Source organism: Anas platyrhynchos, chromosome 37 (genome assembly GCF_047663525.1).
Source record: "Anas platyrhynchos isolate ZD024472 breed Pekin duck chromosome 37, IASCAAS_PekinDuck_T2T, whole genome shotgun sequence".
Taxonomy (NCBI): Eukaryota; Metazoa; Chordata; class Aves; order Anseriformes; family Anatidae; genus Anas; species Anas platyrhynchos.
This window is the reverse complement of record NC_092625.1, coordinates 2,492,501-2,516,249: the sequence shown is the minus strand read 5'-3', so window position 1 is coordinate 2,516,249 and position 23,749 is coordinate 2,492,501. Positions and strand designations below refer to the sequence as shown.

Genomic DNA, 23,749 nt, shown 5'->3' with positions numbered 1-23,749 from the left:
GGGGACCTATTAATAATTTTATCAAGGGCTCATTCGATGTTCGGGTCCCAAAAGATATAGCCCCTGACACCCCTAGTCTTCCTTAAACATTTCTTCATCCTGTTGTTGTTTTTTTTTGTTTGTTTCTTTGTTTGTTTGTTTTTTTCCCTACAGTTCCTCTGAAGGTGCCCCTTTTTGCCACAATAGTAACAGATAGGGATTCTATCTTGCTGTCCTTTCCATTTATCCATGAGTTCTCTTTCACCCTGTTTTTTTCCTGATCCTTTCCTGCTTTCCTGCCCACTTGCTTTTTGACTTTCCCTTATTGCTGCCATAAAAACATTTGCTTTTGCCTTCTGTTTTTCCCCATCTCTCCTCACATAGACCTTTTGTGCTTCCCTTGATAATTCTTCCAATCCTTTTTCATGCCAATCATCAAGTTTCTCCAATTTCTTTCGGATGTCTTCCCAAGATTTTGCTACAAACTGGGTTCTCAACAGTGCCCCTCCTGCAGGGGAATCAGGATCTATCCCCGAGTACATCTGAAGGCTTTTTCTCAGTCTGTCTAACCATTCAGTTGGAGATTCGTCTCTGCACCGACACTCGTTAAAAGCTTTATTTATATTTTGTCCCCTTGGAACCGATTCCTTTATCCCTTGTATCATTATGGTCCTAAGATCCCTCATATTTGGCCTCCCCTGAGCAGCCTGACGATCCCAGTTAGGGTTGGTATTTGGCCATTTCACATCCCCTGGAGGACCTCCCTGGTTTTGTCTTTCTCACAGGCTCATTCCTGCTTGCCTCATCATTCCTCTTTCTTCTATAGGGAAGAGGATTCCTAATGCGGACTGCATTTCTTCCCAGGTATACGTGTTTGGACCTAGGAAGTGGTCCAATCTTTCGGCAACTCCTAAAGGCTCATCTAAAAGGTTTCCCATTTCCTTCTTAAAATTTCTTCCATCTGATGTGTTCAAAGGAACCACTACAAACCCTATTCCCCCCTAGGTGCCCCCAAGGGCTACCTCCCTCAAAGGGTAAAGGCCTCCTAAATCATCAGTCCAGCCTCCTGTTTCACTTTCCTCCCTTTCTGTGGCCCTTATCTTGCTTCTAGTCCTTTGTGCAGGAGGATAGGGATAGAGAACAGGGGCCGTGGGCAATCGAATTTCAAAATGTGGCAGTTCTGGTTGCCATGAAGAGGGAGGGGGTATATTATCCAGAGGTTCCCATTCTTCCTTTCCCCTGTCAGTTCTTGTATTTAACACGAATATTTGTTTTGGGGGAAATGCGTTTGAGGCTCCTACCCATAGAGCCGCATAATCGCTTTCTTCTTGGTTAAAAGGCTCCTTGGAGTTAACATAGTGGTTTAATGCCTGACATACCCAATCCTCAAAGGATCCAAAAACTGGCCAAAAAACATGTGGCCTTAAAGGTTCCTTTGGCCATTTTATCATACAAAATTGAGCCATTTTCTCTTTTTTTCCTTTCCTCCATTCCCAAACACCCCAATATTTTAACATTATCTCTAAGGGGCTTTCTGGTGGAATGTCTGGGCTCTGAGTCTCCCAGGTCAGAGAATCTACTTTCCCCCAGACCCATCCTGGTAGCTTCAAATAAGTTCCGAATCCCTGGAACCCTTAAAGAGGTTCCGAATCCCTGGAAGCTTCAAATAAGTTCTGAATCCCTGGAAGCTTCAAATAAGTTCCGAATCCCTGGAAACCTTCAAGAGGTTCTGAATCCCTAGCTGTGTTTGTGTAGAGGTGTCTTGCAAGCGGTTAACCCCCCCCACGAATTCCTAGACCAATCGCTTCGGTCCTTCACCAGCTGAGTCCCTCGCAGGAGATCGGAACCGCGGTTAGAAGACCTCCGCACTCGCTTCGGAACTGAGTTCCGTCTCAGTCACACCCTTACACACAGTCACACAGCCGAATCCCACCCAACCGAACGGTATACTCACAAATCCTCTTCATTCAGGTCTTCGCGTGCAAGATTACGGGTCACTGACGGAGAGCTCTTATTTTATTTATTTTTTTACTTGCCTCTTATGTTCAAAATCTTGTTGAACTCTAGCGCCGCTATCGGCAAGGGCCACTAGGTGGGGCGCCTCCCTTTACCGGTCGCAGATCCAAAGTCCAAGAAGATCACGTCGGGGTCACCAATTTGTTATAAATGAAGTCTCAACTCTGAATTTAGTAACATAAAAGAATATTTATTAAAGGCAAGTAAACAGCGCTGGGTGCGTGGGGAGTCTATGCTCTACCAACACGCACACGCACCCGTCCAACTTCCCAAATCTATAGAGGACATTGCTGTTACATATTTACAAGAAACCCCAGTATGCCTATACATATGGATATCCTATCCCCGCTTCAGATTAGAATTCTCTTTGTGGTGGTCGTTGTGGGTGAAAGGCTCACGGTTTCCCCATCACCATTAGCAACCTTTTGTTCCAGACTGCAGGAGCGGCTTCGACTGTCTCCCTCTTCTTCTGCACGTGCTCTGCCCACCACAAGGTTCCTGAAAGCAACAAAACATGATTGCTTTTCCCGTGTTCCGTTAACCCTTGAAATCACACTAATAATATTAGTATCATATAACATTAAACAATAAATGTTAACAGTTCTAACCAGCAACCCCCCCCAGCAACTTCCGTGCCTTAACAGTGGGGAAAACAAGCAACCCCAGACGGCAGGGCGTCACCTCAATCACCCTTCTCTGATTCCTCAAAACTCTTTACATTCCTGATGACCTCATCATTAAGAGTCTGATGCTATCACCAACCACGAGGCTTTCCGACCCCCATTGCCACATTCCCAAATCTCCCCCTTCTTTATTAATATCAACCATTTTTCTGACACGAATTACCACTCCATATATTACAGGAACAAGGGTGGAAATTAGGTCTGACAGGGCGAGGGTATGCTGCGGTCAGAAAAGATGGCAGAATCAAATGGTGTCCGCTTAAGTCCATCAAACCACACCTTCAGAATAAAACTAATGAAAACTGTGAGTTTCTGTTCACAGGACAGGATCATTGGACGACCTCATAATCCGTATACCCCAGTGACAAGACAAGCCCAACAAGGATGGTTTGAATCATGGTTTAACCATTCACCGTGGTTAACCACCCTGATATCTACCTTAGTAGGGCCGATCGCAATGATCCTAACACTGATCTTTGGACCTTGTATACTAAACACGCTTGTGTCGTTTGTTAAAAGCCAGCTAGAGAAAGTTAACATGTTGGTAGAACACCAGCAACTGCTCAAAGAGTGTATTTACTCAGTGTTATCCCTAGTTATCCCAAGTTACACCTCATTATGACCAGTTACCCCCAAGTTTTCTCCTGTTTATTGTGCCTTATGCTTTTTATTCGAGTTATGATGTCTACGTCTGAAGATTGTTATGAAGTATAGAACTAAGACAGGAGCAGATTTTTTTTCAGATTGTTATATTTAAGCTAATTTAGTTTCACATAGGGAGGGGGGAAATGTAGGTAGTTAGGGTCTGGCAGCCCGAAGATATCGCGCTGTACGGAAAGCTAGAGCCCCTCCCTTGATAGGCAATAGCGTGTAGTTTATGATGGAAGCAGACGGAAGTGTCGTTGTGAACCCAAGCTATATAACACTGTGTAAGTCAGCAATAAACGCCATTTGCCATTGACCACATTGGTGTCCGTGAGCTGATGGCCCGAGCGGCCTGCGGTTGGTCGCCGTGCCGTTCCTGAACCAGGTCGCCACTGCCAATGAAGGCAACAAAGGAGCCCAGCGACGCCTCTGCTACTGGGACCCTGACAGACCAGGGGGCGAGCTCTTGCAATTTCAAAATGCCAAAGCTCAAACACAGGCTCCTGACGCCGTGGCCCCGTCCATGGTGAGATGAGCTTTGATTGCCCGGAGCTGCAAGAACGCCGTCAGAGGGTTCAGATTTCAACCTCTTAGGTTGGAGCTCCTGGCCAGCCTCTTGGGGTGGCCAAGAGCTGCGGTCCTGCCGGCTCCCGCTGCCCTGGGCTCCTCCAGGACCTAGTGGAGGCCAGGCAGAGGACATTTGCCATCTCCTTGCTCCTCCCCTGCAGGTCCCCCAGCTGATGGACATGGTGGTGTCCCGGGTGTCAGCCGTGGCCTCCCTGACCTTCTCTGGCCGTGTCATCGTCTTCCCCGAGAGAGTATCTTTGTGGCTGTGGCCGCTACTCGGGCTCGGCAGCGTTTGCTCCTTGCACCCATGGGTGCCCAGCCAGGAAGGTGGATGGGAAGCAACGCCTGCTTCCCATCGAGGCCTGGGATTCTTTCTCGCCCACTTCCCAGGACGGTCCTTAGGGACGGGGCCTCTATGGCAACGTGAAAGTGTCTCCGTGAGATCGGGGGCAGTGGTGGTGCCCTGGGTCACGCCAATCTCTTCTTTTGCCTGCTTTCAAATGGACAAAGCGCCCCAGCTATCACCCAGGGAGCATCTGAAGACCTGCAGGGATGACAGGCAGGAGAAGGAACGCGCTGTGTTGTCGTCTTCCAGCCAAGGTGAGAGATACAAAGCGGCTGCTGGCTCCTCGTGTGCCACAGCTTCACACCAGCTCAGCACAGCCTCTTGTCTCCGGGCCTCCAAAATGGAGCCCCTGCGTGTGACGTGCCCAAGGTGCCCAGCCCTGGGTGCTGCAGGAGGTCGGGGATCCGAAAAAAAACTAAAATTGGCTGTACCCAGCTCCTCTCTCCCAGAACTTGGCCCCCAAACCACGTCACGGCCTAAGATTGAGCCGGCTGAGGCTGGTGCCAAGGAGGGCCGAGGCCCCTGGAGATGGAGGCTTGCAGGGGAGCACAGCACCCCTGGGACAGCACAGGAGGAGGCCTCAGCACCCAGTGTGACCAAGGCTGGGCAAAGCCTAAAACTATGCAAAACGGCAGAAAATAAAAGGCCAAAAAGCAGCAAAAGCCCCTCCTGAAGTCAGAAACCTATCCATTCTGGAATATCTGCCAGAGACAGAGCAACTGAAGTGCCCCGAATCTCAGAAAGCCCCAGGCCCGCTAGAAACAACCATCGTGCCCATGCTGTCCCTGTCGAGCTCGGAGGGCAGCATGCTTCAGGAGCCCAGCAACCACAGAGGCAGATTCCAGCGAGGGAGCTCCAGCTCCCACAGACTGACGAAGTTACAGACTGAGAGGTTCTGGTCCGTGCTTCCAGACCGCCCAAAGATGGAAGCATCCAATTCCAAGCTCAAAACCAAGCCCCCAGCGACATGACCTGTAGTCATTAGAGCCAGCCCGAGCACCTCTACTTCTGGGACAAAGACACACCAGGAGGAAACTCTGTGCATCTTGAACCATCGAAGCTCCTACCCAGGCTCGTGACGCCGTTGCCTCTAGGTATTAGAGCCAGCCTACACAAAGAGCCCAGCAACCCCTCTACTTTTGGGGACAGTGACACAGCAGGGGGCAAGTTCTGTGCATCAGCTGCCAAAGCACCAACCCAGGTCCTCTACGCTGTTGCCTCTAGGTATTAGAGCCATCCTGCACAAGGAGCCCAGCAACCCCTCTACTTTTGGGGACAGTGACACAGCAGGGGGCAAGTTCTGAGCATCAGCTGCCAAAGCTCCTCCCCAGGCTCGTGATGCCGTTGCCTCTAGGTATTAGAGCCAGCCTGCACAAGGAGCCCAGCGATGCCTCTACCACTGGGACAGAGATGGACCAGGAGGCCAGCTCTGCTCAACATCAACCACCGAAGCTCCTATTCAGGCCCTCGACGCCATTGCCAAAGGTAGTAGAGTAAGTCCGCCCAAGGAGCAGAAAATGCCAAAGTTCAAACCTTTGTACGTGGAGCAGGGCCCTTATCCTATTACAGCCAGAACGCCCAAGGAGCCCACCAACACCTCTGTGTCTGGGACCCTGACAGACCAAGGGGCCGGCTCTATCAATCGCCAAGAGCCAAAGCTCAAACCCAGGCTCCCGACACCGCGGCCCCGTCCACGGTGAGCCGAGCTTTGATTGCCCGGAGCTGCAAGAACGCCGTCAGAGGTGGCAAAACAGGTGCGTGATCCACATCCCTGTTCCTTTGGGGGCTCAAGCCTTGGAGGCAAGTAGTTCTGGGGACAGCGGGGCCTCTCCAACGAGATCTCAGTTTTGAGCCGGGGGTTGGCTCGATCCAAGCAGAACCTTGGGCTCCTCCATGGCTAGCCTCAAGTCCCTCCAGTTCCCTTCTGTTGCCACGCAGACACACCAGGCACACACATGCAGACACACGTTATTTGGCAGCATTTAGAAGGCCTAACAAAGCAGGAGGCTGCTCTTGGCCCAAGAGGAGAGTGTGTGTTTGCAGCTGGGTGCTGGTTTCCAGGCCGGGTGGGAAGAGAGGGGCTTTGTGGGTGGGCCTGGCAGAGCTGAACCCTGCTGCTGGCCAGGTCTGGGGATGGGGTGAGCAGAGGGAGGGAAATGGCGGGACCTGAAGCCATCCACGGGGTCCGCGTGTGGGCAAAGAGCCCCAAAAACCTGTAGCAGTTTTTGCTCAGAGTCTCACTCCCTTCACAGAAATCCATCTGACAGCAGACTACGAGATACTGGAGGAAAACGCAACGACCTCTTGCCAGAGACGACCAACTCCTCGTCTGTCCACGACGTAGTCTAAACACCATGAGCATGAAGATTTTCCAGCCGTGGCACTGCAATCAGCCCAAACTTGCGCTGGGACAGGGACCATCACAGGGATGATTCCAGCTGAGGGACCTTCTCCACGGCCTCCACAGCCAGGAACCTCCCCTTGCTGGGACAAGAGCTGGGAAGCTGCCCTCAGAGCAACGTGGAGAAAACCTGCACATCCCTGGAGGGGAAAGGAGAGGATGCGACGGCAGCTGGGGAGAAAAAGAGAGCACCATTTCCATCCTGCTGGGCTGCGCTTTCACAACGGAACCTGCCAATTAAAATGATTTTTCAAAGTGCTTCTGCTTGTAAAGTAAAATTCCGTACTGCAGTTGCGGCACTTAAGACTCACTTGGGTTTGAGGGGGATTCTATTGCTCGAGAATTTCAACTTTTGATGGCTAGCCTTGTTTGGGTAAATGCTCATCGGTGGCTTTTGATGGCAAGTTACAGGCTTTGATGGTCGGCTTAGTCCAAGTACTGAATGCTTCTGCCCCTGAGCCCCGCGTCTGAAACTCCCAGCACAGCAAAGAATCAGCTACTGTTTGCTGCTAACCCTCTAAACTTGTTTAGCTTTCCGTCTTCCCTCGACATTTCTCTATGTCTTTTGTTCCCGGACCTGGTCGCTCACGCCATGCGTGCCAGCAGCTTTCTTAACGCTCCCCCTCAGGCCTACTGTCATCATTTTGCCTCGACTCCCCCCAAATCCTCATCCCAGTGGCAGAAGGCTCTCTCAAGCACCTCTGGGTGCAGGGGAGGAGCAGCTGGTGGAGGAGCTCTGTTTCTCCCCCCTCAGTTCTCCTGGAAAAGCTCTTCCTCTGTGCTGGCTTCTCCCCTTCTGCCGTGGCAGTGCCCCCTCCCCTCCTGTCTCGTCCTGGTGCTTCCCTGCTCGGAGAGATGGAGCAAGGACGTTCTCGTCTTGACACCCTCTCAGACCTCCCTACCTCCTCTTCTCACTGCTGGCCACTTTGGGAGAGCAGAGCGGGAGCAATTTGCTCAGACACCAAGCGATGGGAGAGAAGAAAGGACGAAATAGGCTCTTTCCTCTAGGAAATAGGAAAGGGGTGTTTAGAGCTGGCTTACCGGAACCATCGCTGGAGGACCGGAGCCCAGTCCCTTGCTCTCCACGTGCTGCTGCCTCAGCACCACGGAGGAGATGGGCATCTCCTTTTGGGGGGGGTGTGCGTGTGCCTACCTTCTGGGGACAACTTCCAGGCTGCAAAACATTTAAAAAGTCAACCTAAGATTTCCCCTGGGGGGCAGAGGGCGCAAAATGGCTCCGTATCAAGTTCGCCAGCGCTGGGGCCGTGGCTCCAGTGCCAGAATGCTTCCTTCTATGAGCTCACCCGTCACCTTTCGTTCTTAACTGTCCCAGGCCCTACCTTTCCTCAACCCTAACTGCTAACCCAAACTCAAAATAACAACCCCAAATCCAAACCACATGCCTAAACCCAAACCAGAAACCTTAACCACCAACAGGAAGCCCTATCCAGAATCTCAACCCAAAACCCAGTCCTACACCTTCTAACCCCTCCCCTCAGGATACCTGCCATCCCTCAATGCCAAAACAGAACTCGAGCCTTTCACCCGAACCCTTAACCCCATGCATAAACCCCAAACTTAACCCGTATTCTTGCACTCCAACTCTAAATCCTGAAGAAATAGTCACAAACCATAATCCCCAACCCAGAACTTTGCCCCTCAACCCCTTTCCCAAACCACTACCCCTAGCACTAACCTCTGCCCTAACCCTAAACCAGAACCCGAACGCAGGGACCTCCAGGCTGGGAGGTGTCTGGGAGCACAGCTGAGGGGGGACCAGCGCCTGGTGACGCTGGCGACGCTGTCACCCTGCCTGGCCACAGCAGAGCTGTGTCACCCACCCCAACGGCTCCATCGACCACAGCTTCCCCCAGCACCTCCCAGTTGGGGGACCCCAAACTGCTGACACACGAGGGCACTGCAGCCCTCCAGGGACCCAGGTGGCCTGGGACACCGGGGACAGGGACCTCAGGACACTCACCGATGGTCTGGGGCAGGAACGGGCCCAGCACTGGGGGCAGACACCACGTCCTGCCACCACCACCCAGGGGTCCTGCTGTCCCCAGGGACCCCCAGGACCCAGAGAAGGTCCCCACTGCCCCCAGGGAGCCCATCAGCAGCACTGAGGGCAGACCCAGCCACGTGATGGGCTTTCGGGAAGTTTTTCCCTCAAAATCACACAACACAGCACACGCCTCTCACCTGCTGCACTTCTTCAACATCGCTTTTTAGCCCCAGCGTCACTGCCAACCCAGGCGCAGAGACACCGACGCCACCAGCAGCACGTGGAAATCTCCCCCACCCCCCAATCCCTTCTAGGGAAAATGGTTGCACATCCTGAACATTTCTCTACGTATTCCTACTGCCAAGCAAAGCCCTGTTCAGTGGAGGCAAAACGGGTCAAGAAAGGGCTTCTCCACTCATTGCTGACTGGGAAAAGCTACAGAAGAGCTGGTGCTGGGTATGGACACGGAGGGCTGGAAATGGCAGAGCCAGCTTTTGCTTTCTGTTTCCGCCCCCAGAATCACAACTTTTGGCTCCCCAAGGCTGGGGCTGCCCTGCAGGAGCACACGGACGAGCAGCTGTGGCAGCCGGCAAACGCAGCCACAAATAACCCAGGACAAGCAAAAGCGAAGAAAACCACCCTAAGCACAAGGTGACCTCCTTTCTCACCCGCTCCCTCTCTGCCTTTCTCAGCTTTTCACTCCCCAAAACGACAAATGCGGCTTAGCCAGGCACCACAGCCTGCGGCTCAGGACCAAACCCAGCAGATTCGGGTTTTCAGAGGTTTGCAATTCCCCAAACGGTGGCTTCTGCACGCGTTCTAGCGCCCACCCCCTCAGCCAGAGACCACCCCCGCGGTTATTTCTGGGGGAGGGTAACTGTAACGGAGAATACAAATGCAAACCAGCGGCACCTCTCTGGCCTCAACATGGCGGCCGCGCGTGTGGGGAAAGCCCCCGTGAGGGGACGCCTCTGCTCACAGCGCTGCCCCCCGGGCCCCACAACCGAAGAGAAGAAGAAAACCGAGAGAAAAACGCGAAAAAGCGGTGAAAACGGGGTAGTGGGCAGGCCGGGGAGGCTGCAGCAGGGCTGCGACGCGTGCCCGAGGCGGCGGCGGGTCTCCAACGCCTCAGCCGCGGCCCGTGAGCGCCGCCATTGGGGAGAGGAGGGAAAGCGGCGGAGGGGGCAGTGGGCGGGAAAACCCTCGCCCCTGATTGGCTGGTGATGGCTGGAGGCGGGCAGTGGCAGCCACTCAGGAAGCGGGGCGGGCAGCAGCCGCACCTTGATTGGCTGAGAGCTGCCGCCTCAGAGAGGGCGGGAAGCCTGAGGCGCCTCCGGAGCCTGGGGACCCCAAAAAGGTACCCCCCAAACACCCCCAGGGGCCCCCACCCAAAACCCCTCAGGGCTCCCCCCAAACACCCCCTGGACACCCATCCAAACACTTCCAGTGCGCCCCTAAACACCCCCAGGACCTCCCCAACTCCTTCTAGGGCCCCTTCAGGCCCCCCCAACCATCCCTAAGGCCCCCTTCAAGGGTCCCCAGACCTCCTCCCCCCCCCCCCCATCGCCTCAGCACTCTCCCAGGGTCCCTCAACACCACGGCCGCCCCTCCCTTGGGAAAAGCCACTTTATTGCCACCCCCCTTCTCGGGGGGGCCTAGGGGGAGGAGCCAACCGCGGCCCCTCCCCTGCCTGGAAGCGCTGCGATTGGTGGGGAGGGGGGGAAGGGGCGGGGCTTGTGCTTCGACGCCCGCCCCCCAGGCGCCGTGCAGGGGCGGGGCTGGATTATTGCTCTCGGTCACTGCGGCTCCCAGACGTGGGCGGGGCTCCGCCTGCTGGCTCCGCCCCCGCGCGTCACTCCGGGGCTGGGATTGGTTGCGGCGCGGAGCCAGAGCCCCGCGGCAGGGGGCGTGGCCCAGCCCCAGAGGAGGGGCGGGGCTCATGCAGGATCGGACCAATCCGGTGGGAGGGGGGCGTGGCCTAAGCGGCCCCTAGGAGGCCCTGCAGCTCCTGCAGGAGGGAGGGGGAGAGCAGGGGCAGCACCTGGGGGGGGGGGGGGGGGGGGGTAATTGGGGGGGTTAATTAGGGGGAGGGTAATTAGGAGAGGGGTAATGGGGAGGGATAATGAGGGGGGGGCCGCCTCCCCCCAGCCTCACCTGCAGGGCCCGCAGCTGCTCGCGGAGGAGCTCGGGGCTGGCAGCCCCCAGCAGCACCGCGCTGACCCCCTCGGCGCGCAGGCACCAGGCTGGGGGGGGGGGGACATGGTGAGACCCCCCCGTGTCGCCATGTGCCCCCCCCAGTGTCCCCGTGTGACGTCATGAGCCCCCCCATGTTCCCCCCCGTGTCCTCATGTGACATCGTGACCTCCCCGTGTCCCCATGTCCCCCAATGCCCCCCTGTTCCATGCCCCCCCATGTCCCCTATGTCCCATAGGACCTTTCCCACATCCCCAGTGTCCCCCCCATCTTCCCCCCAATGTCCCCCCATGTCTCCGTGTCCCCCCTCCCATGTCCCCACATCTCCCCCACATCCCCATGTCCCTCCCATGTCCCCCCCTGTATCCCCCATGCCCCCCCCCCACGTTCCCATGTCCCCAGTGTCCCCATGTCCCCCCTGTGCCCCCCACCTATGGCCAGCTGCGGCACGGAGCACCCCAGGCGCTGGGCCAGCGGCTGCAGCTCCTCCACCTGGTGGCCCTGGGGACATCGGGGGTGACATTGGGGACACAGGGGGGGACACTGGGAACACAGGGGGGACACAGGGGACACCGGGGGGGCCCTTACCTTGCCTGGGGGGGCGCCGTGGGGCAGCAGCTCCTCATCTGGGCTGGGGGCCACTGGGGACCAGGTGACGGCTCCCAGGCCTGGGGACGCACGGGGTGAGCCCGGACCCCAAACCCACGGCCCCAAACCCCCAGACCCCCACACTTGCCCCCCCCCCCGTGCCCCCACCCCATAGAGTTCCCTCCAGAAACCCCCTCCCCAATCCCCCCATGTGCCCCTGATACCATAGAACCCCCACCCAATAGACCCCCCCATATGCTCCCAACCCCTAGAACTGCCCCATGGGTGCCGCCCCATGGGTGCCCCCCCATAGACCGCCCCCCACCCCATAGACCCCCTTATGAGCCCTCACCCCACAGAAACCCCCTGCCCAACCCCCCCCCATTTGCCCCTGACCCCATAGACCCGCTACCCCATAGCCCCCCCAACCGTGCACCCCCCCACCCCATATATCCCCTATGGGTGCCCCCACCCCATAGAACCCCGCCCACCCCACAGACCCCCCACAGGTGCCCCCCCCCCACCAATCTGTCGGAAGAGGCGGGGCTCTGGTGGTAGCTCCGCCCACTGGCACACCGGGGCCACCAGGTTGCACTGCCGGGCCACCGCGTACGCCTCCTGGGGGGGGGGGGGCTGTCACCGCCTGACCCCCCCCCAGGCAAGACCCTGTGACCCTCCCCATGGTCCGCCCCACCCCCATATGGCCCCAGGGCCGCCAGTATGGCCCCCCATCCTGTATAGCCCCATGCCCCCCCCATCCCAATGTCCCCCCTTGTCCCCCCCAGTTTCCCCCCTGCCCTCCAGTCCTATGTGTCCCAGTGTCCCCCCCATGTCCTCCCCTTCCCGTATGTCCCCATAATGTCCCTATGTCCCCTCTGTGTCCCCACCGTCCCATATGTCCCAACGTCCCCCATGTCCCCACGTCACCCCCCTCCCTGTGTACCCCCCATGTCCCATATCTCCCATGCCCCCCCATGTCCCCTGACCCCCCATGTCCCCATCTCCCTGTCCCCCCCATGTCCCCCCACATCCCATATGTCCCCATGTCCCCACATCACCCCACATCCCTGTGTGCCCCCCATGTCCCCCCCGTGTCCCCCCCATGTCCCTGTGTCCCCCCATGTGCCTGTGTACCCTCCATGTCCTCATGTCCCCCCCATGTCCCCCCCATCCCCTTGCCCCCCCCATCCCCACATCCCCTGCACGTCCCCATCTCCCCCGCCCCCCCCATGTCCCTAACCCCCCATATCCCATGTCCCCCCCCAAGTCCCCCCACCCCTCCATGCCCCCCCCGCGGCCCACCATGACGTCGGCGGGCCCCCAGCCCGCGGTGCCCCAGTAGAGGGCCAGCCCCTGCTCCACGGCGTCGCTCAGCGCCCGCACGGCCTCTGGGGGGGACACAGCCCCGGGGTGTTCACTCTGGAGCCTACTGAGGGCATCAGGGGGGGGCTGGGGGTGCTATGGGGTCGGGAGGGGGCTGGGGGTGCTAACGGGGCCCAGGGGGGCTACGGGGGGTCTACGGGGGTCCCGCCCCCCCCCCCTCCCCCCGGTACCTTCCAGCCGCAGGAGGCGCAGGGTCGGGTCGGGCCCTGTGGGGCGAAGAGAGAGAGGTGAGGGGCGGGGCCTGAGGGGGCGGGGCCCGAGGGGGAGGAGCCTAAGGGGGTGGGGTCTGGGGGGCGGGGCCTGAGGGGCGGGGCCTAAAGGGGTGGGGCCCAAAGGGGTGGGGTTGAGGGGGGCGGGGCCTGAGCATTGGGAGCCCATAGGGACAGGGGAGGGGGGGGCCTGGGGGTGGGCGAGGGGCGGGGCTTAAGGAGGAGGGGGAGGGGCCTGAGTGGGTGTGGTCTGGGTGTGGGCGGGGCCTACCTTCAGTCTGGGCGGGGCCCGGGCGGGGCCCGGCGAAGACGACGTCGACGTAGTCGAGCTGCAGCCGCTGGAGGGAGCCCCGGAGGCCTGGGGGGGACGGACGGACAGGTGGACGGACGGACAGACGGACAGACAGACAGATGGACAGACAGACAGCCTGCCTGCCCCACAGCACCGCCCTGCCCCTCAGCACCGCCCCACAGCTCACCCTCCAGGACGTGTTTCCGTGAGAGCCCCCGGTCGGACCTGGGAGATATGGGGGAGACAGTGTCACCCCATGGCTGCCCCACACCAACTCCTGCTGCCCCATAGGCCCCCCCCTTGTGCCCCATAGCCCCTCTCCTGCCCCATAGCCCCTCGCACCTGCCCCATAAACATCCATTTGTGCCCCATAGCCCCCCTCCTGCCCCAGACACCCCCCTCCTGCCCCTTAACCAACCTCCTGCCCCATAGTCCCCCCCATGCCCCATAGATGCCCCCACCTGCCCTATATGCCCCCCTGTGTGCCCCATAGCCCCCCCCTCCCCTGCCCCATAACTACCCCCACAGCCCCCCCCTTATGCCCCATATCCCCCACCAGTGCATTGCGGGTACTCACTGCCCCCCCCAGCAGATCCTGGTGGTGATGACGTAGCTGGAGCGCCTGGGGGGGGGGGAGATAACTGAAGGGGGGGGTCAGCACCCACAGACCCCCCAGCCCCAAAACAACTCCCCTCCAGACTCCAAACCTTGCCCCAAAGCACCCTGGGGGCCCCCCACCCCTATAACATGCCCCTCCCCAACAACCCCTTGCCCCACAACACTTAGGGAACCCCCCCTCACCCCCAGCATCCTCCCAGAGCCAACCCCAAATCACCAACTGCAGCCCCGCCCCCAAAAAATAAACTGTGCCCCCCCCCTCACCTCCACCCTTTGCTCTTGAGGACATTGCCCAGCATCTGCTCTGCCCTGGGGGGAAGGAGAAAACTGGGGGGCTGGGTCCTGTGCCCCCCCCCCAAAATGGGATCCTGGGGAGTCTCCAATATGGGGGGGGGGAGGATATGGGGGAGTCCCCAGTAGGGGGGGGGTCCCGGCCGTACCTGCCTGAAGCCCCCGCGGTGTCGAACAAATTCACGCCGGCCTCGAAGGCGGCGCTCAGCACCTGCTCTGCTGCCTGGGGGGGGCAAGTTATGGGGGGAGGTAATTTGGGGAGGGGGGTAATTTGGGGAGAGGATGCAATTTAGGGGGGGGGGGCTCACCTCATTGCAGATCTGGGCCCCAAACGTGCCCCGGGTACCTTGGGGGGCAGAAGGGGGGGTCAGAGCTGGGAATAACCCCCCCAAAAATTGGTCCCCCCCCAAAAAAAAAAACCTGCCCCCCCCCATTGCCCCCACCCCCTGCAATTGCCCCCATTGACCTCAGTCCCACATTCCAGACCCCCCCACACTGCCCCTTGTCCCCCCCCATTTTCCATTGCCCCCCCCTTTTTTCCCCTGCCCCCCCATGTCCCTTGACCTCCCCCTTGTCCTTGCCCCGCCTTGTCCTTGTCCCCCTCCCCTTGTCCCTGTCCCTTCCCATTTTTCCTTGCCCCCCCCTTGTCCCTTGCCCCCCCCTTGTCCCTGTCTGCTCCTCTTGTTCCTGTCCCCCTCCATTTTTCCTTGCCCCCCCCCAACCCTTCTCCCCCCCCCGCCCCGTGCCCCCCCTCACCCAGGCCGAGGCAGGACACCCGCAGCCCCGACTTCCCCAGGTTCCTGCAGGGCATGGGGGGGGAACACGGGGGGGGGGGGGGGGAGGTCACCTGGGCCCCCCCCATCACCCCCCAGCTTGGTGGGGAGGAGGGGGCAGACCCGGGTGTCCCCATTCACCCCCCCGGGGAACTGAGCCCCCCCTCCCTAGGGGACCTGGACCCCCATGCCCCCCCGGACCCAGTGTCCCCCCCCCAGGACCCTGAACCCCATTAACTCCCCTATTACCCCCCCCATGCCCCCCCCCGGCCCTAAGCCCCCCCATTACCTCCCAGGACCCTGACCCCCCCATTACACCTCCATTGCCGCCCCCCCAACAGGACCCTATCCCCCCCCAATTACCCCCCCGCAATGACTTTAAACCCTCCCAACCCCCCGGGACCTGGACCCCTGTTACCCCCCCATTGACTCCCCAGGGCTCTCAGCCCCCCCATTACCCCCACCACCCCAACCCCCCCCCAATCACCCCCCCATTGCCCCTCCATGCCCCCCCAGGGCCCTGACCCCCCCCCATTGTCCCCCTCCCGTGGCCCCCACCCCCCCCCGTACCGATATTTCATTCCAGCCCCGGTGGGGGGGGGTCCCGGGCCCCCCCTTCGCGGCTCTGTCACCGCTGCTGCCCCCCCCCCGGCGGGCCCCTTCGCCCCTCCCCCCTTCCCCCCCCCCCTCCCTCCCGGCCCCCCCCCCCCTCCCGGGCCGGGGCCGGTGCCCCCCCCTCCCCCCCCTCCAATTCGGGGCGCCCCCCCCCCGGCCCCCCCTGCTCCTCCTCCCTCGGCGCTGCGGCTCCGCAGGCTCTGCTCGGTGCAGGCGATGGAGACCTGCATGGGGGGGGGGCACGATTTGGGGGGGGAGGGGTCCCCAAATTAAAGGGGGGGGGGGAGCCGGAGGGCGAGGGGAGGGGGGGGCGCGGAGAGGCAGCAGCGGCGCGCGGGGCTCCCTGCGGGGGGGATTTGCATACAGGCCACGCCCCCTGCGGCTGGCCACGCCCCCTGGGGAGGGGGGGCGGGGCTGACGTCACGGGGGGTGCCCCCATTTCCCCTGGGAGCTGGGGGGGCACCGGGGGGGGGGGGGCGGGGATCCCCCAGGTTCCCTCTGTGGCCCTGTGTCCCCATGCCCCCCCAGTGTCCCCACAGCCCCCCCATGGCCCCCCCCAAATGTCCCCTTCAATGTCCCCATGCCCCCCCCCCAAATGTCCCCACAGCTCCCCCATGGCCGCATGCCTCCCCCCAATGTCCCCATGGCCCCCCCAAATGTCCCCATGCCCCCCCATGGCCCCCCATTCTCACCCCATGGCCCCCGCCCCGCTGTCACCGCCACGTCCCCATGTCCCTGTCCCCCCACCTTTGGCCCCATCCCACTGCCACCCCCCCCCCGGCCCCCTTTCCCACCCCATTGTCACCGCCCCCATCGCTGTCCCCGTGTCCCCCACCCGTCCCCCAGCCACTCTCCTTGTCCCCATGTCCCTGTCCCCCCAGCACCATCCCCTGCCACTGCCGCCCCGACCCCATGTGTCCCCCTCACTGCCACCCCCTCTTCCCAATGTCCCCTCGCTGTCCCCTCGTCCCCGTTCCCATGTGTCCCCCCGCTGCCACCCCCCCTTTCCCCATGTGTCCCCTTCTGTCCCCATGTCCCCCCTACTGTCCCCACATGCCCCCTGCCACCCCCCAGTCCCCATGTCCCCCCCCCACCCCTCTTTCCCCATGTGCGCCCCCCACTGTCCCCCCCCACCCCCCAATCACACCCGACTCAGCCAAGAGCCCCAAACCCTCCTTTATTCCCCCCAAACCCCCACCGGGGGGGGGGGGGGGGGGGGGGGGAGTGTGACGGCACCTCCCCGTCCCTTTTGGGGGGGGGGGGTTCCCAGTGTCCCTTAAATTGGGGGGGGGTCTCGGGGGGGCCCTCAGGTGGCGCGGGGGGCGAAGAAGGGCAGGCTGCGGACGAAGGCGTCGAGGCGGCTGCGGAAGAGCTCGCTCTGCACCGGCTGCCGGGGGGGGCACAGGGGGTTCTTCACCACCAGCTCCACGAACAGCTGCGGGGGGGGGGCATTTTTAATCGGGGGGGGGCAGGTAGGGACCCCCCCTCAAAGAGCGGGGAGCCCCTGAGCTGCCCCCACCACCCCGTGGCCCCAAAAGGATGCGGGGATTGGGATCCCCAACACCCCCCCCCCTCCACGGGACACCCAAACCCTCCTGGAACCCCCCCCCCCCGAACCTCCTGACCCCCCCCCGGGACCCCCTGAACCCCCCCAGGACCCAAAATCCCCCATGAGACCCCCAAAATCTTCCTGGGACCCCAAAACACCCCCTGGGACTCCCCCCCTCCCGAAGTCCCCAACCTCCCCCCCCCCCCCCAAAAAACCCAACCTCGCCCCCCCCGAAGTCCCCAACCCCCCCCCCCCCCCCCCAAAAAACCCAACCTCCCCCCCCCCGGACCCATACCCCCCCCCAGCACCTCCCAACCCCCCCATGGACCCCCAAACTCCCAAGAAAACCCCAAATCCTCTTGGACCCCCCCCCTCATTGCCTCAGGTATTTGGGGGGGGAATTTCGGGGGGTTGTTTGGGGGGGACATTTGGGGGGTAATTTTGGAGGGATATTTTTTTTGGGGGGAGAGCATTTTGGGGTACTTGGGGGGGGCATTGGGGGCGGTGGGGGTATTTTAGGGGGATATTTGGGGAAGGCATTTGAGGGGGCGTATGCAGGGGGAAAATTTGGGTTATTTTTGGAGAGGGTTTTTTGGGGTGATTTGGGGGCATTTGTGGGTGTGTTTTTTTGGGGGGGTTATTTTGGGGGTATTTTGGGGGAGGAATATTTGGGGGGGTGTTTGTGGGGTTAGATTTTTGGGGGGTATTTTTAGAAGGGTATTTTGGGGGTATACTTGGGGGGTACTTTTGGGGTGCAGGGTATTTTGGGGGGTATTTTATGGGAGGATTATTTGGGGGGAGTATTTGGGGGGCATTTTTAAGAGGGTATTTGGGGGGGGTATTTTTGGGAGGGTATTTTGGTGGCTGTATTTGGGAGAGTATTTTTTTGAGGGTATTTGAGGTATTTGGGGGAGAAGCATATTTAGAAGGGTATTTGGGGGGTTGTATTTGGGGAGTATTTTGGGGGGATATATTTGGGGGCTATATTTTGGGGGGTGTATTTTTAGGAGGGTATTTTGGGGGGATGCATTTTGGGGGGCTGTTTTTTGGAGGGTATTTTTAGGGATGTATTTTGGGGGGCTGTATTTGGGAGGCATTTTTAGGGGGATATTTTGGGGGAGTATTTTTTGGAGGGTAATTAAGGGGGCTGTATTTGGGAGGGGTATTTTTAGGGGGTATATTTGGGGGAGTATTTTGGGGGGTATTTTTAGGAGGGGTATATTTGGGGGGGGGGATATTCCAGGGGCTGTATTTTGGGGGGCTGCATTTTGGGGATATTTTTAAAAGGGTAATTAAGGGGGTTGTATTTTGGGGGGCATATTTTAGGGGCTGTATTTGGGAGGGGTATTTTTAGGGGCTATATTCGGGGGGGTACTTTGTGGGGTATTTTTAGGAGGGGGATATTTTGGGGGGGATATTTCAGGGGCTGTATTTTTGGGGGGGTATTTTAAGGAGGGTATTTTGGGGGTATTTTTTCAAGGGTAATTAAGGGGGCTGTATTTGGGGGGCACATTTCGGGGGCTGTATTTGGGAGGGGTATTTTTCGGAGGGTATTTTAGGAGGCTATCTTTTTTTGGGGGGGGTGTATTTGGGGCCCCCCCCGCTCACATTGCTGTAGATGTGGTGCAGCGCCTCGCGGGCGCTGGCCACGCTCAGGTCGGTGTTGAGCACCAGCCGCAGCCCCGTGGGGGTCTCGTAGTAGTGCAGCCGGTACTTGCTGGTGTGGAACGACAGGAACCCGTCCCGCCTGCGCGCTAAGGACCCCCCAAAACCATAAAGGCCCCCCCGAAGCCATAAAGGTACCCCCTGAATCCCCAAAGGCCCCCCCAAACCCCAAAGGTTCCCCCTGAACCCCAAAGGTTCCCCCCCAAGTTCCCCCGTGTCCCCAGGGGCACCCTTCCCGTCCCCACCTGTCTCCCTATGCTTTTTAGGGGGGCGCTCTCCCATATTTTTGGGGTCCCTCACCCAATTTTAGGGTCCCCCCATATCCCTAAAGGTCCTCCCATATCCTAAAAGACCCCCCCCCTTTCCCCAAAGGTTTCCCCATGTCCCCAAAAGTTCCCCTTCCCATCCCCACCTGTCTCCCTATGTTTTTTGGGGGGGATCCCCCATATTTATGGGGTCCCCCACACAATTTTGGGGTCCCCCCATATCCCTAAAGGTCTCCCCACATCCCTAAAAGCCACCCCAAACCCCAAAGGTCCCCCACGTCCCCAAAGTTTCCCCTTCCCATCCCCAGCTGTCTCCCTATGCTTTTTTGGGGGGCTCCCCTATATTTTTGGTGTCCCCCACCCCATTTTGGCGTCCCCCCATACCCCCCTCACCCTTTTGAGGTCCCTCTCATCCTTTCGGGATCCCCCTCCCTCTTCTTGGCGTCCTCTCATCTCTTTTGGTGTCCCCCTCCCCCTTTTTGGGGTCCCCCATGCGCCCCCCCAACCCGGGGGGCTTCCCCCACACCCTCTTTCCCCCCTCCACCCCTTAACCCGCCCCCCAACACCCATTTAGGGTCCCCCATCGGGGTTTTGCACCCCCCCCCAACCCCTCTGAGCCCCCAGACCCCCGGGCCCCCCCTCAAATGACCGGGAGTCCCCCCAAATTTGGGGGGCCCCCCCAGGATACATGTCGGTGGGGCTCATCTTGCCCACGAAGGAGCGCAGGGAGAAGAGCATCCCGAACATCAGCTTGAACTCCTGGGGGGGGCACACGGGGGGGGGGGGGCGCTGGCACCCCAATGCCACCCCCGCAGCCCCCGTCCAGCCCCGGGACCCCCCCCAAAGCCCCCCATTTCCAGCCCCATTCTCCCGACCACCCCCAGCCCCAAATTCCAGCCCCAGGACCCCCATTTCCCCCCCCCCCCCGAACCCCATTTCCAGCCCCAAGACCCCCCACACCCTCCCAATTCCCCCCCACACTCCCTAGTTTCAGCCCCAGGACCCCCAAGACCCCCCCCCAGCCCCCCAATTCCCCTCCCATTCCCCCAATTCCCCCCCAGATCCCCTCCCACCCACCCCAATTCAACCCCCAGCCCCCCAATTACCCCCCATGCCCCCAAGACCCCCCTGCAGCCCCCAAATTCCCCCCCACAGCCCCAATTCCTCCCCCCAGCCCCCAATTTGCCCCCCACCCCCCCAATCCCAGCCCCAGGACCCCCCCCCCAACCCCTCAATTCCCCCCCATGCCCCCCAGGACCCCCTCCACCTCCCCAATTCCAGCCCCAGAACCTCACTCCCCCCCGCCCAGATCCTCCCTAACCCCCCCCAGATCCCCTCCCACTCCCTCAATTCCCCCCCCAGGGCCCTCCCCACCCCCTGCCCCCCCCCCCCCCAAAATGCCCCCCCCCACCTCCTCCTTGGGGATGCCGGCCTGGCGCCGCCGGTGCCACTCGCTGTAGTGCAGGCAGGCGCCCGAGCGGTCGAAGATGTAGAGGTTGTGCACCGTCATCTGGGGGGGGGCACGGGGGGGGGGGGGGGCCCAGTATGAGGGGGAGGGCCCCCAGTATGAGGGGAGGGGGAAGGGCCCCCCCCAGTACAGGGGGAGGCAGGAGGGGGCTCCCAGTATGAAGGGAGAGGAGGGGGAGCCCTCCCAGTAAGGGCCCCCCCCAGCAGCCCCAATGCCACCGGGGGGGGGGCGGCAAATCCCCCCCCCCCCCCACAAAGCTCCCAGTATCTCCCAGTAACTCCCAGTGCCCCCCCCCAGTTACTCCCACTTAACCCAGTGCCCCCCCAGTAACTCCCCACTAACTCCCCCTAACCCCACATCCCGTTACATTCAGCGTGCCCCAGTGCTCCCAGTAACACCCAGTATCCCCCAGTCCTATTACGCCCAGTATCCCCCAGAACGTCCCAGTATGCCCAGTACTTCCAGTATTCTCAGTACTCCCCAGACCCATTACTCCCAGTATCCCCCAGTAACTCCCAGTGCCCCCCAGAAGCTCCCAATGACTCCCAGTGCCCCCCAGTATCTCCCAGTGGCCCCACATCCCATTACACAAAGCGTGCCCCAGTGCTCCCAGTAACACCCAGTATCCCCCAGGGCCCCCAGCTCCTTTATTCCCAGTATCCTCAGCGTTCCCAGTACCCCCCAGTAATACCCAGTACCCCCAGTCCTGTCACTCACAGTATCGCCCAGAACTTCCCAGTAAGCCCAGTACTCCCAGTATCCCCCAGTATCTCTCGGAACCTCCCAGTATACCCCAATGCTCCCCAGTACCGTTACTCCCAGTATCCCCCAGAACCTCCCAGCATCCTCAATGCTCCCAGTATCCCCCAGTCCCCCCAGTACCGTTACTCCCAGTAACCCCAGTACCATTACTCTCAGCATTCTCCAGCGCTCCCAGTAACTCCCAGTGCCCCCCAGTTCCGTTACTCCCAGTAACTCCCAGTATCCCCAGTGCTTTCCAGTCCCTTACCCCACTACCTCTCAGAGCTCCCAGTACATCCCAGTACCTCCCGTTGCTTCCAGTATCCCCCAGCGCCTCCCAGTCCCATTACTCACACTATACCCCACTGCCACTAGTATCCCCAGTGCTCCCAGTAACCCTAACGCTCCCCAGTCCCATTACCTCCAGTAACCCCCATTACCTCCAGTAAACCCCAGCGCTCCCAGTATCCCGCAGTACCTCCCAGTCCCGTTACTCCCCAGTAACTCCCAGTACCTCCCAGTACCCCCCAGTGCTCCCAGTATCCTCCCAGTACACCCCAGTACCTCCCAATCCCAGCATTCTCCGCATTTCCCAGCACCTCCCAGTCCCTCCCGCCAGCACCCTGCAGCCTCCCAGTGCTCCCAGTGCTCCCAGTGCCGCTCACCCCCGCGCCGCCCGGCTTCGGTTTAGAACCGCTTCCGCCCTCACTTCTGCCCGGCCCCTGCGGCGCCACTTCCGCTTCCGCCCTCACCCAAGATGGCGGCGCGGAGGACTGAGAGAGGGGCGGGGCGAGGAGGAGGGGGCGGGGTCTGGCATGGGAGGGGGCGGGATCGGGGGCGTGGCCAACCCGTGATTGACAGCGGCCGCCTGCGTGCGGCTGGATCGGGGCGGGGGGCGGGGGCAGCGGGCGCGGCTGCGTTTTGGGTTGAAAACCGGCGGGTTTGGGTCCAGGGAGCACTTTTACGGGGCAGCGCCCCCCAAGGGCCGCCCCCCGGCTCCGCGCAGCCCAGCCTGGAGCCGTGCTGCCTTTGGGGGAGGGGGGGACACACGGGACGGAGCCAATTTTGGGGCAAAATCCGCCACTTTTGGGGTCCCACAACCCCCTCCCCCACCCCTCAGCACCCCCTCGCGGCCCCCCTTTCCCCGTGCCCCCCCCCCCCATGTCCACACCGCCCCCCCCGGATTTCCCAGCACCCACTGGGTCCCCCCCGCCCCCACCCCCCCATTAAGCCGCTTACACCCAGAGCCGGGGGGGGGCAGAGAAGGGGGGGGGCGGATTAGGGCCCCCCCCACCGCGGCCGCACACGGGCACCCTGGGGGCAGCCGCCGCGCGGGCACCCAGGCGCCTGGGGGGGCATTGGCCCCCCCCCCACCCGGCAGCACCCACCCAGGGGGGGCCTGGGAACAGGTAGGGACCCCCCCTCCCCGACCCCGCTCACCGCTGACCCCCCCCCCAGCAGCTGGGACCCCCTCTCGGACACCTGGGAGCCCCCCCATGACTCATGGGACCCCCCCATAACATCTAGAATCCCCCCCCATAACACCTGGGACCCCCCCCCCAACACCTGGGACCCCTCCCCCAATACCTGAGCCCCCCCCCCAAACACTCGGGTGACCCCAAACACCTCTGGGTGCCCCCCTGGACTCCCCACCCCCAACATATTTTGCTGACCCCCCCAATATCTTGCCCCCTCCCTGCTGGGACCCCCCCCAATATTTTGACCCCCCACCCCCCTGATATCTGGGATCACCCCCCCCGGACATCTGTGTCCTCCCCCCCTCGACACCCAATTCCCCTCCAACACCTTCCCCCCCCCCAGGACACCCGGCTTCCTCCCCTGTATCCCCCCTCTTAAACCTGGACCCCCCCCCAAAAGCTGGGGACCCCCCCCAAAACCTATGAACTCCCCCTAAATCCTGTGACCCCTCTCCAAGACCTGTGACCCACTTCCACGACCCGTGACCCCCCCCCCCCAAAATCTCGGACCACCCTAAAACCTGTGCCCTTCCCCAAGACCTGTGCCCCCCCCCCCAAAACTTGAAACCCCAATACCTACCCCCCCACACCCTTGGGTGCCACTGCGTGCTCCCCCCCCCGGTCCCCTGGGTGCCCTCTCTGGGTGCTCCCCCCCCCGATCCTAAATTAGGGGGGCTGGGACCACCCCACTGACCCCCCCGGGTACCTTAGACCCCCTCACAGAGGTGGCGAGGGGGGGACACAAATATGGGGGGGGGGGGCACCCGTGGGGGGGGTGACCTGGCCGTGAGGGATGAAGGGGCCAGAAATAACCCGGGGGGGATTAGGGCAGCGCCGGGGCCACGCGGGTGGCACACGGGTGTGGGTGACACGGGTGTCACACGGCTGTGAGGGTGTCACACGAGTGTGGGTGACACACGGGTGTGCGGATGTCACACGCCCATGGGTGACACATGGGTGTCATTATGGGTGTGAGCG

The 23,749-nt window shown here is 60.9% G+C and overlaps 3 protein-coding genes across 19 annotated transcripts in view; 1 reads left to right on the top strand and 2 right to left on the bottom strand.

Annotated features, from left to right (window-relative positions):
• Positions 1-2,164: 2,164 nt before the first annotated feature.
• LOC119714864 (voltage-gated potassium channel subunit beta-2-like) lies at positions 2,165-16,093 on the bottom strand. 12 transcript variants are annotated; one of them, XM_072032264.1, is made up of 16 exons: positions 15,560-16,083; positions 14,973-15,016; positions 14,525-14,562; positions 14,366-14,439; positions 14,190-14,267; positions 13,885-13,929; positions 13,495-13,532; positions 13,287-13,373; positions 12,977-13,012; positions 12,726-12,811; positions 11,948-12,041; positions 11,424-11,503; positions 11,267-11,336; positions 10,797-10,885; positions 7,679-7,811; positions 2,165-2,493 (listed from the first exon to the last, which is right to left on the bottom strand). In XM_072032264.1, the coding sequence occupies exons 1-16, from the start codon at positions 15,832-15,834 to the stop codon at positions 2,390-2,392; spliced, it is 1,371 nt and encodes a 456-aa protein (XP_071888365.1). In that variant the 5' UTR covers positions 15,835-16,083; the 3' UTR covers positions 2,165-2,389. The 12 variants fall into 12 exon arrangements, 11 of the variants coding, with proteins under 11 accessions (XP_071888365.1, XP_071888366.1, XP_071888367.1 ...); XM_072032265.1 differs by having other exon boundaries at positions 14,190-14,234; positions 15,560-16,069; XM_072032267.1 differs by lacking the exon at positions 2,165-2,493 and adding an exon at positions 6,732-6,808 and having other exon boundaries at positions 15,560-16,081.
• A 678-nt stretch (positions 16,094-16,771) lies between these two features.
• TRAPPC1 (trafficking protein particle complex subunit 1) lies at positions 16,772-22,082 on the bottom strand. Of its 3 annotated transcripts, none has more exons than XM_072032196.1 (5): positions 21,959-22,082; positions 20,496-20,594; positions 19,773-19,843; positions 18,762-18,900; positions 16,772-17,039 (listed from the first exon to the last, which is right to left on the bottom strand). In XM_072032196.1, the coding sequence occupies exons 2-5, from the start codon at positions 20,592-20,594 to the stop codon at positions 16,911-16,913; spliced, it is 438 nt and encodes a 145-aa protein (XP_071888297.1). In that variant the 5' UTR covers positions 21,959-22,082; the 3' UTR covers positions 16,772-16,910. The 3 variants fall into 3 exon arrangements, with proteins under 3 accessions (XP_071888297.1, XP_071888299.1, XP_071888298.1); XM_072032198.1 differs by having other exon boundaries at positions 21,916-21,959; XM_072032197.1 differs by lacking the exon at positions 21,959-22,082 and adding an exon at positions 21,808-21,832 and having other exon boundaries at positions 16,827-17,039.
• Positions 18,817-23,749, top strand: part of LOC140001057 (retinal guanylyl cyclase 1-like) — a 20,397-nt gene continuing 15,464 nt past the window's right edge. For all 4 annotated transcript variants that reach the window (XM_072032193.1, XM_072032192.1, XM_072032190.1 and 1 more), the window contains exon 1: positions 18,817-18,952. The gene's annotated coding sequence lies outside the window, so the exon portion shown is untranslated. The remainder of the gene's footprint in view (positions 18,953-23,749) is intronic.

Excerpts from the sequence above, each read along its gene's own strand:
- TRAPPC1 (XM_072032196.1), bottom strand. The coding sequence starts at position 20,594 with ATGACGGTGCACAACCTCTACATCTTCGACCGCTCGGGCGCCTGCCTG. Across the intron at positions 19,844-20,495 it reads CCGGCATCCCCAAGGAGGAG|GAGTTCAAGCTGATGTTCGG; the intron begins GTGGGGGGGGGC and ends TGCCCCCCCCAG. Across the intron at positions 18,901-19,772 it reads AAGATGAGCCCCACCGACAT|GCGGGACGGGTTCCTGTCGT; the intron begins GTATCCTGGGGG and ends CTTAGCGCGCAG.
- LOC119714864 (XM_072032264.1), bottom strand. The coding sequence starts at position 15,834 with ATGCAGGTCTCCATCGCCTGCACCGAGCAGAGCCTGCGGAGCCGCAGC. Across the intron at positions 14,563-14,972 it reads GGTGTCCTGCCTCGGCCTGG|GTACCCGGGGCACGTTTGGG; the intron begins GTGAGGGGGGGC and ends CTGCCCCCCAAG. Across the intron at positions 12,812-12,976 it reads GCGCCTCCTGCGGCTGGAAG|AGGCCGTGCGGGCGCTGAGC; the intron begins GTACCGGGGGGA and ends TGTCCCCCCCAG.